We start from the raw sequence: 18,370 nt of genomic DNA, 5'->3' as shown, positions 1-18,370 counted from the left end.
CACTTGAGACAACATGGATCGACCTGTTTATTTTTTTATCGATTTTGCTAAGACATTCAAAATATTGAAAAAAATAATGATGTAACAGTTATCACTGCCTTTTACTGTATTTTAATAAAAAGTTTTATTCTCACAGCTTACAACGTCCATTGCTTTGTTTTTGTTTTTGTGAGTACTTTAACATGCTGAACTTACATTCCTATGTTACTTTTATTTTTTAATTAGGAATGGCTGTTGAATTTTGTTAAATGTTTTCTCAGCATCTATTAATGTGATCATATGGTTTCTTGATAGGTTCCTAATACAGAATTATTCTTAAAATCTTTAAGGCCTACCTAGTTCCAGCATATTATTCTTTTGATCCACTGATGAATCATATTTGCTAATATTTTGCTAAGGATTTTAACCTCTATATTAATATGTGAGATTAGGCTATAGTTTTCTTTCTTTGACAAATATAAGGATTCATATTGAAAATACACTGGCTTCATGAAATTAAGTGGAGTTAAATAATTTTAACATTGGAATCACTTGTCCTTTAAAGGTTACCTAGATATCAAGCTCTGGATTTACTTGTTTCTAATGTTCTTTTATGTTTTTAAATTATAAAAAAATAAAGCAAAAAGAATAAGGTATAATAACCAGCTCTGTTGAATTTTAACATTTTGCCAAATTTACTTCCATTTTAAACAAGACATTAGAGACATAGTTGAAGTCTCCTAGATATCCCTTCTTGATTCTATCCCCTTCCTTTCCATTCCAGAAGAAACTACTATTTGAATTAGGTTTTTAATCCATGCACATTTTAAAAGTATTTTTATTATATGTTTGTATCCATAAGCAATATAGTTTTACAGGTGTTAAAGCTTCATAGAGGTGGTTATCATGTGTTACGTTCCTTTTGCAAATTATTTGGTTTGATATTACATTTATTTATCTACTTTGATATGTATAACAGTTCCCGTTTATTTATTTTAACTTGCATAGTATCTCATTATCTAGTTCTACCATAATTTATCCATTCACCCACTGATGGATATTTGGGTTGATACAAGTTTACTCTTATTATAAACAATGCTGCATTGCATATTCTTGGATGCCTCCTTGTCCCGGTATTAACAAAAACAAAAAAGAATTTAGGTCACCTTTCTACAATAACTGGCCTATTCAAATTTTCTACTTTTTCTTGGGTACATTTTGGATTATATTTTGTTTAGGAGCAATCCATTACTTAAGATTTAAAATGTATTATCAGGGTTATAGGTAGAATCTAGATGGTGGATATAATGGATGCTCTAGGCAAGTCTTTCAACTTTGCTCTATATTTGAAACGTTTCATACTAAGTGTTGGGAAAATTTTGTTGGCAAAGTTGCATATAATGTTCTCTTCTACTTCTTTGACTCTTTTCCAGAGCATGGCTATATTTAATCCGTCATTTCTCCTCTCGTGTATTTTTGCCTTCTTTATTTTTCTTCCTCAGGTTCATTAATCATTTTCAGAAAGCCAAAGTGAGTAGAATTTATTTATCCTATTTTCAGGTTTATAAATCCTTATTAATTTCAGCTATCTTTATTTCCCTCTTACTTTATTTTGCTTTATTTTGTTGTTATATTCCTAATGTCTCAAAATTATCAAATACCTTCTAGTTATTATTCATTAATAATGAAGACATTTTAGGTGATAAGTTTTCTTCTGGGTATAGCTTTTGCAATGACCCACAAATTTTGTCATAATGTCCTCTTTTTCATCGCTTTCTGGGTAGTTTATAATTTCAGTTTTGATTCTCTCTTCTTTCCAAAATTTATCTAGAAGTATGATTTCTGATTTCCAGTTAAAAATCTTTTGGTTATTTGTTTCATTATTTCTCATTTTACTGAGGAATACAGAATATAAAATCTCTTTATTTAACTTAATGTTTTCTTTAGGCCACATAATTTGACCAACTTTTTAATAAAAATGTGTATTCTCTTTGAAGGATATATAGTACTATATATCCATCAAATGAAGTTTGTGGACTATATTATCTAGTTCTTCTGTGTTTATTCACTTTTTGTCTACTAGATCAGTCCATTTTGAAATAATAGGACCTGAAATCTCCGACTATAGCCATATGTTTATCCATTTTCCTCGAAACTATTACAGGTTCTTAGTTTAAATTACTAACCAAAATATTTTTTGTGCCTATGGCTCTTTTATATATCTTCTTGAACTGTGAAGTAAATAATTTCATAAAATCCTGTTCAGTGCTCTAAGTTTACTTCCTTCCTTCTGTGACAGATATTAATATTGCCACTCCTGTTTTCTCTTTCTTGTTCATACATTTATCTTACCTTTCTTTACCACTGTCTTAAGTATGTTTTTAGTAAACAACAGGTGGGTTTTGTCTTCTTTTTTTTATGTATTTATTTGACAAGAGATCACAAGTAGGCAGAGAGGCAGGCAGAGAGAGAGAGGAGGAAGCAGGCTCCCCGCCGAGCAGAGAACCCGATGCGGGGCTCAATCCCAGGATCCTGAGATCATGAAGCTGAAGGCAGAGGCTTTAACCCACTGAGCCACCCAGGCACCCCTAGTTTATTGGTGTTTGATTTTGAGTGTCAGGAAGACACTCCCCCTACCTCTCCCCCTACTTGTGTACACTCTCTTTTGCTCCCTCTCATTCAAAGAAATAAATAAAATCTTTAAAAAAGAGTTAAGAGGGGCTCCTGGGTGGCTCAGTGGGTTAAAGCCTCTGCCTTCGGCTCAGGTCATGATCCCAGGGTCCTGGGATCGAGCCCCGCATCAGGCTCTCTGCTCAGCAGAGTCTGCTTCCTCCTATCTCTCTCTGCCTGCTTCTCTGCCTACTTGTGATCTCTGTCAAATAAATAAATAAAATCTTAAAAAAAAATAAAAAATAAAAAAGAGTTAAGAAACTCATACATTATTTGTCTTTCTCTGACTTATCTCACTTAGCACAAGGCCTTCAAGGTCTGTCCATGTTGTCATAATGGCAGGGTTTCCTTCTTTCTCATGGCTAAATAATATTCCACTGTGTATATCTAAATAATATTTCATTGTCTATATATATGCTTCACATCTTTATCCATTCATCTGCTGACAGACACCTAGGTTGTTTCCATATCTTGGCCATTGTGAATAATGCTGCAATGATCACGCGTAGGCAGAGATCCCTCTGAGATCCAAACACTGCATGGTATCATTTAAATGTGGAATCTAGGGGCCCCTGCGTGGCTCAGTTGATTAAGCATCTGCCTTTGGCTCAGGTCATGATCCCAAGGTCCTGGGATTGAGCCCCATACTCTACTCAGCGGGAGCCTGCTTCTCCCTCTCCCTGCCATTCCCCCTGCTTGTACTCTCTCTTTGTCAAATAAATAAATAAAATCCTTTAAAATAAGTAAGGAATCTAAAAAGTGAATTTCTAAAAACAGAGACTAGAACAGTGGTTACCAGGGACTGGAGGAGGGAATTTGAGAGATGCTGCTTAAGGATATAAATGTACAACTAGTAAATAAGTAAGTTCTGAAGATCTAATAGACAACATAGTGATTAGTCAACAATACTGTCATAAACGTCAAAGTTGCTAAGCAACTAAATCTTAACTGTATTCATACAAAAAATAAAAGATAAACACATGACACGATAAATTGCTAAGGCTACTGTGGCAATCATATTGCAATATATAAATGTATCAGTCCAACACACTTTACACCTTAAACTTACACAATGTTAAGTCAAGCATATCTGAACTTTTTAAAAAAATGCTAAAAGAGTTAATGAACTTAAAGAACAAGAGCAAAGAATACTACACTTAGAAGAGACCTGGGAGGGTGCCTGGGTGGCTCAGTCGTTAAGCGTCTGCCTTCAGCTCAGGTCATGATCCTGGGGTCCTGGGATCGAGCCCCTCATCAGGCTCCCTGATCAGTGGGGAGCCTGCTTCTTCCTCTCCCACTCCCCCTGCTTGTATTCCCTCTCTTGCTCTCTCTCTCTCTGTGTCAAACAAATAAATAAAATCTTAAAAAAAAAAAAGGAAGAGACCTGGGAATAAGTGTTTACATTTTTCTGTCTAATCTAAGATGACTAAGTCCTAACTGTCCCTATAATTAGCTGGAAGTCATCCACTTGTGATAGATCAGCAGATCTGTTCTGAAGAATAATGAATAAATTTTGATGCCTTCTGATTAAGTTAGTAGAATACAAGTCTTTCACGTGCCAAACTAAACTACTCCATCTTATCCTTTGATCCTAGGAATCAAAAGTAGTCAGCATTAGGAGTAAACAACTTTACAAAATTACAACTGTTGCCCCAGATGTATTACTGGAGGTAAACTCCACCGAAAAGGGCTAGCCAAGATCTTCCAAGGTCCACTTCTAATTCAGTGAGTGGAAAGTGGAATATAAATACAATGGAATATAACTCAGCCATGAAAAAGAATGAAATCTTGCCGTTTGCAATGACATGAATGCAGCTAGAAAGTATTATGCTAAGAGAAATAAGTCAGAGAAAGACAAATACCACATGATTTCACTCATATGTGGAATTTTAAAAAACGAAACAAATGAGCAAAGGGGGAAGAAAAAGAAAGCGAGAGAGTCAAACCAAGAAACAGACTCCGAACTAGAGAACAAATTGATGGTTAACAGAGAGGAGGTAGGTGGGGAGATGGGTTAAATAGGTGATGAGGAACACTTGTGATGAGCTCCAGGTGTTATATGGAAGTGCTGAATCACTCTATTGTACACCTGAAACTAATATTACACTGTGTTAACTAATTGTAATTTAAACAAAAACAAACAAAACAAAAAAGAAGCATTCCATTTCCAAAATGTAAACTATAGCCTTATCAGCTATGTCTCTTAATGCAAACACCAACAATAAACTACATAACCAGGTCAGTGGCTACGTGGCTGTTTCTGCAAACATGAACAGAAGAAATCATCAATGGTGTTACAAAAGCTGTATAATAACTTGTTCAAGCAAGGATAATCACCATGAAGGCTTCAAAACGGTGCTTAACTTACAAAGTAGTCCATTAATGAGTATTCTGGATAAATATGAGGCCACTCAGTATTTTATCACTATCTTTATTGTTCACTCAACCATGTGCCACGTTTTATAATCATTATCTGTGATCCTCAACATTTTTATTTCTCAAGCTGAGCAGTATGTACACATGTTCCATGTTATGCTTTATTCTTTTGCATATCAGAAATATTGTATTTCTTTTTTAAAAAGTAAAAAACTAAGGCTCCAAAATGTTAATTAAGCTGCTTAGCTTGCCCAAGAAACCCAAACAGCACAGGCATCACTAGAACCCAGGTCTGCCATATTCTGAATCCTGAGTACTTTCTAGTTCATCTCTCTGCCTCTCAGAAAGAGTCTTCACAGCAATGACTGCAGACACCTCATTCACAAACCACTTTCCTTGCAGAGACAGTATAGCATCCCAGAACTAAAGCTATATGAAATAAACACACACTAGGATAACAATCATTTGTAAGTGGTAATACCAAAGTACTAATCAGGAAATCAGCATATAATAGTTATGGCCTGGTCATATTAGCATTTTAAAGCTTTCAGGCAGCAATAGTATCAGTACCTTTTTAAAAAGTGCTCATCAATAGTAGTTAAGATAGCCCATGGAAAAGGGAATGAACCAAATACAGAACCAGGTTCACTTGTCTTCCAGTACTATTGAACAAAGGGGATGTCCTCATCCAGGCAGGACCTGAGCATACAGTTCATTTGCTTGGTCTATTGTCTTGGCAGAAGAACATACACAGGAACTCTAGTTGCTTTGTTCTGACTCTATTCTTACCAAGCCAGTTTCTGATTATAATTTAGTGTCCCATGTATCTAGCCTACAGACCAACTAGAACATTTGACCTACCAAATGCACTCCTCATTCTAAATTAATAAATTCGTGTCCTAGATTCAGGATTTTGAATGAACACAAGTCAGTCTCACCCACATTTCCAACCACCTCTGGACACTGACAGAAGATGAAGGCCAGATATTGAACCAAAGCAACCCAGCCATTAAATTATTCCTCAGAGGCCCCAGGCCAGGGAGTGTCCTTAAATGACACTATTAAGAATCCCTTCAGCCTTAGTAGTTTAATATTAAGAACATTATTTTATTTTATTTTATTTTTTAAAGATTTTATTTATTTATTTGTCAGAGAGAGACAGAGAGGGAGAGAGAGCGAGCACAGGCAGACGGAATGGCAGGCAGAGGCAGAGGGAGAATCAGGCTCCCTGACGAGCAAGGAGCCCGATGTGGGACTCGATCCCAGGACGCTGGGATCATGACCTGAGCCAAAGGCAGCTGCTCAACCAACTGAGCCACCCAGGCGTCCCTTAAGAACATTATTTTAAACAGGATCCATTTATGAAACTGATCTAAATTCATTAAAAACAAAAGAACGATCTGCTCAAATAACCAATAAGGAGAAAATTCTTAAATCATCTATGTAAATGTTTCATATATATAATTGATGAATACAGTTCCCTGCTCTATCCTTTTGGGCAAGTTACTTAATGTATTTAAACCTCAGTTCCACCATCTGAAAACTAATCATCTCTACTTCATACAATTACTGTGAAGATTAAATAAAATATTCAAATTAAGTACCTATCTGGGTACTCATACAAGTGTTCGATTAACATTAATTTTGATGAATGCAAAGTATATGATACCATTATTAATAATTTAAAATATACTAAAGTTCCTCAACCACAAATTTCCCAATTATTGGGCTTTCAGAAACTTAACAGTCATACTTAGGAAGTGACCACATAAAACTAAGAGGTAATTCCAATTAATAACTGTAGAAGGAGGGGCGCCTGGGTGGCTCAGTGGGTTAAAGCCTCTGCCTTCGGCTTAGGTCATGATCCCAGGGTACTGGGATCAAGCCCCGCATCGGGCTCTCTGCTCAGCAGGAAGCCTGCTTCCTCCTCTCTCTCTGCCTGCCTCTCTGCCTGCTTGTGATCTCTGTCTGTCAAATAAATAAATAAAATCTTTAAAAAAAAACTGTAGAAGGAACGTGGGAAATAGAAAATCACCATTTGAACACCACCAGTAATACTTATTACAGGCAAGATACACCAACGGTTGCCGAAACAACTGGGCAAAGTTTGAGGAGAAACAGATACTTAACATGGTCTCAAAGTATCTACTCCCAAGATATTTATCAATCTACAAAGGGGAAAATATTAATTTTACAGTAGAAAAAAATCTATTAGCCACCATCCTAAACAAGTGATCAAGGTTATCATCCCCAGTACTCTAAACAACCTCAGGTACCCCCTTCCATGACACACTGAGAAGGCTGTATAACTTCTATGGTATTCCTCCCAAAATTCATGGCCTAAATCTAATCATGAGAAAATATGACAAACCCAGATGAAGCAACATTCTATAAAATAATTGAGCAGTACTCTTTAAGATCATGAAAAGGAGAGGAAAGGCTGAAGAATTGTCACAGTTTGGAAGGGACTAAGAGCATGTAACAACTAAATGCAATGCGGGATCCTAAATTGTATTACAGCATTGAAAAAGGACATCAGTAGGAAGACTGGTGAAATCCAAATAAGTGCTGGATTAGTTATTACACTAATTTCAATTTCTTAAGTTTTGATAAATGTTCTCTGGTTAAGATATCAACATAAGGGGGCGCCTGGGTGGCTCAGTGGGTTAAGCCGCTGCCTTCGGCTCAGGTCATGATCTCAGGGTCCTGGGATCGAGTCCCGCATCGGGCTCCCTGCTCAGCAGGGGGTCTGCTTCCCTCTCTCTCTCTGCCTGCTTCTCTGTCTACTTGTGATCTCTCTCTGTCAAATAAATAAATAAAATCTTTAAAAAAAAAAGATATCAACATAAGGGGAAATTGAGTGAAGGGCATACCAGAACTTTCTATACTATCTTTGCAACTCTTTGGTTAGTAGAAATTATCTCAAAAAAAAAAAGTTAAAAAAGAAAACTAAGTAGTAATGGAGTGGTATCATGGTTGCCCAATACTCCCAACCCTACCATTTCTTTCAAACAAACCTATATTTAACAGCCCTTTGATCTTTTTACTAATTTCAATCTCCAAGCCTTCTTACTGACTATAAATTCCCTCTACTGTAAGTTTTATGAAAATACAGCCTGTGTCTGCTTTTCCTCCCCATTATGTCCCTAGCACTTAGCACAGTTCTAACACATATAGAACTGAATATTCATTTGTTGAATGAATGGACAATGAATGAATGGCAGCTGTGTGTATTCTATTCATTTCCTATTTCTGTTGCAACAAATTGTCACAAATTTAGTGGTTTAAAACAACACAAATTTATTATCTTCTACTTGTGGAGATCAGAAGTCCTAAATGAGTTTCACTAGACTAAAATGAAGGTATTGGCAAGGCTGGATTGCTCTAGGGAAAAATCTGTTTCCTTCCAGCTTTTAAAGGTTTCCCACATTCCTTGGCTCACTGCCCACTTCCATCAACCACTTCACTACAACCTCTGCTTCCATCATCAGATCTTCTACAGACCAGGACCATCCCTCCTCTAAGGACCTTTGATTACATTTGGCCCACCCAGATAATGTAGGATAGTCTACCCACCACAAAATCTTTAATTGCATCTACAAAGTCCTTTTTACAATGTAAGGTAACAACATATTCTTACATTCCAGGAATTAGGACATGGGCGTCTTGGGGTGCAATTATTCAGCCTACTAGATGTATCAGTTTGTTCTTTTATATCAAACAGATCGTTCAAAACTAACTCTGAACTGAGAAAATAAATGTTATTTTCCAGACTGAGTCTGTCTCTTGCCACCCTCACCCTTTGTCATTTTATGAAAATATCTGCCTTTGGTTTATACTTGGTAAAGTTATGTGACTAGTTTTTAGACAAAGAGACAAGAACATATATATTTAAGCAAGCCTTATCCCTCCTCCCTTCAATGTAATCTTCTTTGTTTGTGAGAGTATTCCACTTTGAGGGCTAGGTCAGATGAAAAGACGGGAATCAAACTGAATAACAATATTTTGGGAGTGCTTATATGTAATGAAGCATTTTCTTGTGTGGCTCAAACAGAAATTGGAAACATTTCCAAGAAGGCCATAACAAGCTTTTGAGAGCAAAAGTATCCCAGAGTGAATACTTTGGACCACAATATTTATTCAGAAACAGAATCTAACTTTTTTTTTAATTTTTCTTTTGGAAATTCAACTGCTTACATATTATTATCTAATTCTAATTTTACAATTAAATGTAGGGCTGGTATTAAAAAATATACATCCCCAAAGTGCTTTTAGATGCTGAATGAAAATAAAATGGAAAGAAGTTTCTCCACAATTATGATAGGTGCTTTGGGTGTGGAAGTATAGATTTTTAGACTGCTACTTCCATTGCATTGCTCTGAATATATTCACTACTATAAAGAAAGTGCATTAGAATGCTCACTCAGCATGTTAACTCGCTATAGTCAACTGAATCTTTTTTAAAAAAATCTCTTCTTCAGTGCCATTTTTGGTTCAGTTCAGACCCTACAGCCAGACTCGCTAGATGTCTAGTTGTTAGATGGAGACCCATTAAGATCTAGAGAGTATAATGCTAAGTGAAATAAGTCAGAGAAAAATAAATACCATATGATCTCACTCATACAGGGAATTTAAGAAATAAACAAGCAAAGGGAAAAAAGAGATAGGGCAAAGCCAAGAAACAGATACTAACTATAGACAAAAAAAAAACCTGATGATTACCAGAGGGGAGGCAGGTAATGGGATGGATTAAATAGAAGATGGGGATTAAGGAGCATACCTGTCCTGATGAGCACCAGGTGATGAACTGTTGAATCACTATACTGTACACTATACTGAAACTAATACTACACTGTACGTTAACTATATGGTGACTAAAATTTTAAAATTTAAAAAAAATTAATTAAAGTAAAAAAGGAGGCCCATTTAATTACCCTGAGAAGCACGCAATCACATATCTGACCCCACAGTGAAGCTTATTATAACACTCAAATACATTTTAGAAACAGTCAAATAACAAAAAAATTTTCAGATATCTATGACGTCCCTTTATTTGGAAAATAGTCCCATTATATGAAAACTCAATTCCATCAAGAAAACAAATGACAAATGACAAACTAGTGGAAGTATTTTTTCCAAATTAGAGTAAAGCAAAAACTGGTTACGTTTCCATGTGTAAAAGAACAGTGCTGTTGATTCTCAAGCTGGTAGGGGAAGAAAATACTACAAATTTTTGTGACTGACTCCTTCTAGGGGGTTACTAAACAAGCCTTTCAGTAACATCTGCCCAGGTCTTTCAACATCATAAACTAAAACAGTCTTCCAAACAGCACTTAAGACTGATAACCCTCACTCACAGTAAATTACCAATTTACCAAGTAGTTTAGCAAATTCTTTAGAAAGAACAATCGGTCAGCCTTCCCACTAGTACATAGATAAAGTTATGGAAACCATAAAATATGACAAACTGTTGAAATGCAGACATTTACAGCCAAATCCTAAATCAGACCTACATCATCAAAGGGTTTGTTTAACATCCTCAAAGTCAAATATCAGCAGTAAAATCTCTCTCTCCTGGTTCTTTGCACTGCCATAAGGTCAATGTATTCTAAACAAATGGATATGGAGCTTTTAACAACCGTTACACAAGGCTCAAATATCCACAGTGGGGGAAAATGTCATCAAGAGAAAAAGGTATAAAAGTCTTTTGTTAAGCTGTTAAATCAAACATGCAAAAAAAAATTTTTAATTGAACTGCCTAATTTCAGGGAAGCAGATTTAAGCAAGAGGTGACATGAATGCAATAAAATATAAATATTTTAGTGAAGTTAATAAATAGAAAATACATATCAAATTGATAACAAAAGTATGGACATACTAATTTTATATATTATACACACAGACACACACACATACAAGCAAAGAGTGGAGAAGAATTTGGAATACTTTAAACATTTAAATTATTGACTGGAATGTTTTTCTATAAAATTGTTTAATTATATAACAAAGATGACTTTGTGAAAAAAATATGAGAAATTATACATTACAAACTGCATAATACTCATGTTTTTCCTAATTCCAAATATGCAGAAAATGAAGTGATGTCTAAAAATTGTATCAATTAAGTCCACCAATTCTGACAAAAACTGCAATTGTTCTTGATGTAAGTTAAAATGTATTTTATATATTTACAGCATTTGCTCCACATGGATATTACCAAATCTGGCTATGTGTCCAATCACCTGGGCAACTTTTAAAAAATAAGTTCCTAGGGCCCATCTCTTACAGATTCTGATTTGGAAAGTCTGGAGCAGACAGCAGGAATCAGTATCTATGATATAATATAAAGCATATGTTGGTGTATTAAGGGAATTCCTCCTCTGATTCAGCTAGCTCTTAGACTGGTGGTCCCTTCTTTCAGGGCTTTTCAAATACTACTGTGCATACAAATTACCTATGGATGTCACTAAGAAGCAGATTCTGATTCAGTAGGTCTGGGATGAGACGTAGAACCTGTAGTTCTAACAAGCTCCCAGGTGATGTCCATGCTGCTGGTCCAGGGACCACACTTTTAATACTAAGACCTTACAGGCTCTTTCACTCTCTCCACAGGTGAATGATAGAAGGCACTTCCCTAAGTGGTCCACCACTAGAATGTTTTTTTTACCTAAGCATCCTTTAGCATAGCTAGAGTATACAATTTGCAAAATACTTGACATATTTTTACTATGTATCCTACTACCAAGTGAATGGAAACTATTTCTCCCATTTACAGAGTATCACTAAAAGATGAGTGTTACCAATGGCACAATGTAGAGATGATATTAAAATGTACATAATTTTCACTATATATACAAGGATGTTGGTCACAACCATGTTTACAATAGTGAAATAGTGGAGAAAATTCTAGATGTCCAACAATAGAGGACTGATTAAATAACTTATAAAGGTATCTATTAAAAATAATAATTTAATTCACGATTACTGGTAATGAAAAGATGTTCATGGTAAGTAAAAACAAAAGGTTTTGTAAAACCTTATAGTAACAATCCCACTTTGTGGGGTAAAAAACAGTCATGTACACATTTGAAAAAAAAAAAAAAGAGCCCAGAAAGATATATACCGTTTAAAAGCATCCTCAAAATGGTGGAATTTCAGGTGATTTTGATATTTATTTGTTCACATGACCTAATATTTCTGCTACAACACAGACCTTATAAAATTCTGAAAGGGGAACAAGGGGGTGAAAAGAAAACCAAGCAAACCCACACATGCACACATCTTTGGAGAACTACTAGAATGGCTTGACTGCTAGGTAACTTGCATTCCAGAGAGCCAAGCACTTTCAAAGCACTTTGAAAGCTTGTTAAAATTGCAGTCTTGCATTCCACCCCAGACTTACTGAATCTGAATCTTTGACAATAGGCTCTGGAATCCACATATGAAGGAAACACTAACTGTTACAGATGGTGAAGTTTCAAAACCACGTTGTTTAACAAAAAGCTCCCTAGAAATGCAGGGACCTGGACTAAATTTCAACCTATCTAAATGGCAACCTACAGCAAATTCAGAATGGGTGAAATCACAGCACCTACATCCACATCCATATGGAGAGACCACAGGTATCTGAATAACAACAAAAACCTGTACTAAGTGACTTGCTCTATTCAATCTTAATTTTAAGCATCTCATGTGAACAGTGACATTTTTCATGGGCTGACTGAGGTCACAAAGGTTTTCTTTATATTTGAACTATATCTGTCTAAAACTATTCTTATTATAACCCCTTCTATGATGTTCTGTCCCCATTTAGTCCTTCGTTAGTTAAAAGTACCACACAAATATGGAACCAAATACTGAGGAAATTCAATCTCCTGTTGATTTCATTTCTCCTTTCTAAACACATTCCAGTTGACTAACCTCAGTAGGTTCTGGTGATTATTTCTTCCAGAGATCCTCTCTGAGGTAAATTTAAAGCATGGACAAGTCTATATTAACAAAAGTCATCGGGGCACCTGGGTGGCTCAGTGGGTTAAAGCCTCTGCCTTCAGCTCAGGTCATGATCCCAGGGTCCTGGGATAGAGCCCCACATCGGGCTCTCTGCTCAGTGGAGAGCCTGCTTCCTCCTCTCTCTCTCTGCCTGCCTCTCTGCCTACTTGTGATCTCTGTCTTTCAAATAAATAAAAATTAAAAAAAACTTTCTAAAAAAAAAAAGAAGTCATCAAAGAATCAAGCATAATATTTTCTGTTCTGAAAAACACCATACGAACCCCAAAAACTTTGCTTAAAGAAAAAGAGAAAAGGGAGGTATCGTGCTAAATATATCCCTGATGTATCACACTCCCAAATACTTAGTAGAACAATTAACTAACTAATAATGCAACTAACTAACTTACTAAAAGTTTTCAAAATGAGACCTCAAGAGTTTTGGGGATTTCCTAACGTTAATAAATTGAGAATATTTTTCCAAAGAAAGCATTGATAAATTTTTCCCCCTTTAAAACAGGAGGGGAAAAAACAGGAGGAAAAAAAGGCTGCCATGAGCTCCTAAGAGGATCTAGGAAAAGAGCATAATTTCAGGGAGGTAGTGGACAAGCCTTTCGTTTTATTTTAATCCATGGATATGTATTAACCCTGGACCCCTCAGAAGGCCAGGCATGCTAAAACTGGAATTTATTAAGACCAAGAAGATTATATACCCACCTGCAGCTCGCACCAAGCAACCTCAACCCATGTTTCAGTGTCCAATCCTTTATATACTGTTTTAAATGCTCCTCTTCCCAGCTCAATGTCGAATTTCAGGAACCTCCCACTAGGAGAAGTAGCTACAGCCTTCATTTCTGCTTCTTCTTCCATTTCCTTTTCACTTTTCTCCTTGAGACAATCTTTTGAGGACTCTGAAGTTGCCTTTGAACACTGTTCATATTTAACTTCTTGTCCACCTCCTAGCACATTTGTAGGAAGTTTTTCTACTCTTGGAATATTGGTTGTGGTCTTCATTCTCTCCTCTTTGGAGGAAGATGCAGCAACTTTATCATCTTCCATCATCTCAACACTCTTTCGGAAGAATCTCTTCCTTTCTGTAGTTTCCCCAGAAGCAGAGAAGGTACTATTTTTTTCTTTTAGTCTAGCTTCCACTGTCAAAGTTGCTGCAAGCTGAGGAGCTCTGTCTTCCAATGAAACTCCATCAGGTTTCTCAGAATCTTCTGTGCTAGCTGGCTCTCCTGAATCAGTAGCCATTGTAATTGAGGTTGGCACTAAAATTTTTCCTGTTCCACTCTTTAGTCCAGTTACATCTCAGGTATCAGAATTATGAGAATGGACTTCCGTTTATTTAGTCATATGTTTCCATAGCAACCTGAAGGGGGGGGAAAAAGGATATTTTAAAATCACCCCACAAAGGAAATCATTAAGGAGAAAACAAGTCACCTGATTGTTTAATCCCTTCTTTCTTAATAAGAAGTTTGTTCTTTTTCTGTCCAATCTTAGCAACCAGGAGACTCTAGGGACTGTGTCTTATCTTGTTTACCACTGTAGTCCTCAGTGCCTAGCAGACTACTTAGCATACAGAGCTCAATAAATCTTCATATTGCATGAATGTTGATGAGGAACTTAGTTCTCAGCACCAGCTATCAATCCATCACATTTAAAACAAGTATTCAAAACCAGAGCTCACTTAGCTACAAGGTAATACACAATAAGTAAAATAAGCACATAATTTCTCAGTGAGTGATTTTTATCTAAAATTCTGAAATTACTCCAATTGCAGTATTTTTATTGTGGTAAAATATACTTAATATCAAATTTGCCATTTAACCATTTTTCAGCATACAATTCAGTGGCATTAAGTACATTCACAATGTTGTACAATCACTACCACTATCCATTTCCAGAACATTTTCATCATTCCAAACTGAAATTCTATATCCGTTAAACTCCCCATCTCCCCAGCCTCTGGTAATCTCTGTACTACTTTCTGTCCCTATGAACTTGCTTATTCTAGGTACTTCAATATAAGTGGAATCATACAATATTTGTCCTTTTATGTCTGGCTTATTTCTCTTCAGATAATGCTTAAAGTTCACTCACGTTGTAGCATGTATCAGAATTGCATTCCTTTTTAAGGCTCAACAATATTCCATTGTGTGGGTATACCACATTTCGTTTTTCCATTCATCTGGTTAATGGATTGGTTTTTTGTTTTTGCCTTTTTTTATCCTTTTAATAACCACGGTGAATAATGCTATATGAACATCTAATGGTAGTTCCAAATAATGTAAATACTTGTTAATGAGCTTACCCTCAAATATAAACATAAAAAAATGGCTTTCAAATATCACTATACTAAAAAAATGGCAAAAAAGACTTAAAAATATGCATCTTCTTGAACCAGCAATTCCACTTATAGGAACTTGCCTTAGAAAATAGTCAAGAATCTGGGCAAAGATTTAACTACAGCACTTATAATTTGGAAAAACTATCCTAAACATAAGCCTAATAGAGGTTTAGTTAAATATCAAAATGAGATGTGACACAGCATTAAGAAACACTGAAGTTTGGGTGTGACTGGCTGGCTCAGTCAGTAAAGCATAGAGCTCTTGATCTCAGGGTCATGAGTTCAAGCCCCATGCTGGCCATTGAGCCTACTTAAAAAACAAAAATATTAAAAAAAAAAGAAAGAAAAACACCACAGTTTTTAGTGAGATGAAAAGACATTGCCTATATGTTATACAGATAAATGAAAAAAGAAATATACACAACAAGCTTCCATACACATATGTACACACTATATGAACTCTGAATGGTAGAATTATGAACTTACTGCTTTCTTGTATTTTCTAAAACTTTCCACAATGAATGTGTGGAAATACGTGGAATTCATAAGGAAAAACCTTGTTTCAAAAATGGTAAAACTACCAGTAAGAAAATTCTCCCTTCCCACCACAAACATGCATCACAAAGTTAAGCTTATATACCCATTATCATGTTATATGCCTCAAAAGGCACAATTTGTTATGCCAAACGAAGCATACACAGAAATACCAAATTCGAAAAACTGAAGGAAACCAACCCTGAACTAAAACAAAATGAGGAGAAACACCCCAAATTGTTCTACACATTTAACACAATTCCTATCAAAATTCCAGCTGGTTTCTTTGCAGAAATTCACCAATTGATCCTAAAATTCATACAGAACTACAAGGGACCCAGAAGAGCCAAAACCAAAACCATTTTGAAAAAGAACAAAGTTGGAAGACTCACCCTTTCCAATTTTAAAACCTACTACAAAGCTATAAAATTAAGACAGTGTGATACTGGCATAAAGAGGTATAGATAAAGGGAGTATAAATAAACAGTCCAGAAAAAAACCCACATATTCATAGTTGATTAACTTTTAACAAGGGTGCCAAGAAAATTCAATAAAGAACAGTCTTTTCAACAAATGGTGCTAGGACTATTGTATATCTACATGCAAAAACCTGAAGTCAGATACTCTAAGAAAGTTTTCCTGGGAAAGATCCCCAAACTGAGTTTTAAAGAAAGAAAATTAGCTGGTCCAAGCAAAGAAAAGATCACAAGCAAAGTCATAAAACAGTATGGAATAAGTGCATATAAGTGGTACCATGAATAATAGTTTACTCACTTATTAGAAGCACGTGATGAGGACAGAGAGGCAGATAGTCACTAAGGATTTCTATGCCATACAATGTAAAACGGGGAGACCAGTTAGAGAGCTACTGCCACAATCCAGGAAAGAGATGCTAAGGTTTCAGTGAAAACAGTGGCAAGAGGGACAGACTCAAGACATGTTAAGTAAATACTAAATGCAAAATTTATATCTAAGTGAATAGGGTCGCGAGGCAAAAGAAAAGCCTATAAAAATTCCCAGAGATGTGCCTATCAGATGACAGGACTAGGAAGTAACTATGTTATTACCAAAGTTAAGAAGTATTCTGTGAGGTTACACTGCCAAATCAATACACTTTAAGTCATCTACTAAGACTAGTACTGCCTGCAAGTGAGAAAAAGTATCTAACAATGCCTCACTGAGGCAGAGATTTTTTTCTTTAACTTATTCTAACATAATTTTAGACTTGGAAAAAAAATACCCTGCAAGAATATACAAAGAATCCAGTATACCCTTTACTCACATTCTCCCAATATAAACATTTTAGGTAGGATATTCTTAAGAAAGAAGAGTCTAATTCACTTTACTTCACTAAAGGTCACTTATCCAGAAACCTCAAGAACAGAGATCCATAAGTAAGATAAAAAGACCTCTAAGCAGACAAAAATACATAAAATTGGAGAATTTAAGTTGGAAAAAGCCTTCAAACATTTTTAACTGCATAACCTCTTTTTAAAAATTAAATATTGGGACGCCTGGGTGGGCTCAGTTGCTAAGCATCTACCTTCGGCTCAGGCATGATCCCAGAGTCCTGAGATCTACTCCCAGCATGGGCTCCTTGCTCAGCAGGGAGCCTGCTTCTCCTTCTGCCTCTGCCTATCCCCATCACACCGCCGCCTGCTTGTGCTTGCTCTTAAAAAAAAAGAATAAGAAAAATATAAATCTTACTCAGAATTCGAATATAAAAATAGTAGTGCTGCTCTGGTATAGTAATTCTAACACATTTGGTCACCTGGTTTCCTAAACTGTAAGGATAAGAAGAAACAATTAAGGAGAATGGGGAAATGAGTGTCCCCCAGTCTTCTAAATTCTATAAAAGCAACCCAAGACAAAAATGTTCCTAGATACAAAGAAGGATATTTTTTAAGTATGAGAAAACTGGAAAGAAATAAACAGTTCAATAACACCAGTACAGTACTTTAATACCCCATTCTCAGTGATGGAGAGAACAACTAGACAGAAAAGCAAAAAGAATCTGGAAAACTTGGTCAATACAACCAACCAACTTAACCTAACTGCCATTTATAGAACACTCCTAATAAGAGTAAAATATACATTCTTTTCAAACACACATGCAAAAAATCTCCAGAGCAAACCACATATTATATTATACAATAAATCTCAATAAATTTATGAGAATTGAAATCAAAGTATGCTCTCCTATCACAAAAGAATTAAATTAGAAATGAACAATAGAAAAAGGAGATATATATAACTGACCCTTGAATAACATGGGTTTGAACTGTGCAGATCTACTTATGCATGGATATTTTACAATAGAGTACTGTGAATTTGCTCTCTCTTGATTTTTTTTTATTAACATATAATGTATTATTAGCCTCAGAGGTACAGGTCTGTGAATCGCCAGGTTTACACTTCACAGCACTCATCATAGTCTCTTGATTTTCTTAATAACATTTTTTTCATAGCTTATTT

At 35.7% G+C, this 18,370-nt stretch overlaps 1 protein-coding gene across 3 annotated transcripts in view; it reads right to left on the bottom strand.

Annotated features, from left to right (window-relative positions):
• Positions 1-18,370, bottom strand: part of WNK3 (WNK lysine deficient protein kinase 3) — a 141,007-nt gene that overhangs the window by 107,623 nt on the left and 15,014 nt on the right. For all 3 annotated transcript variants that reach the window (XM_032847954.1, XM_032847955.1, XM_032847956.1), the window contains exon 3: positions 13,729-14,383. In XM_032847954.1, the coding sequence (XP_032703845.1) occupies positions 13,729-14,265 (537 nt within the window). In that variant the 5' untranslated portion in view covers positions 14,266-14,383. The remainder of the gene's footprint in view (positions 1-13,728; positions 14,384-18,370) is intronic.

Source organism: Lontra canadensis, unplaced genomic scaffold, assembly GCF_010015895.1.
Source record: "Lontra canadensis isolate GAN:19392208 unplaced genomic scaffold, GSC_riverotter_1.0 scaffold197, whole genome shotgun sequence".
NCBI classification, from domain to species: domain Eukaryota; kingdom Metazoa; phylum Chordata; class Mammalia; order Carnivora; family Mustelidae; genus Lontra; species Lontra canadensis.
The sequence above is the reverse complement of the archived record's forward strand: the minus strand, read 5'-3'. Positions and strand labels throughout refer to the sequence as shown.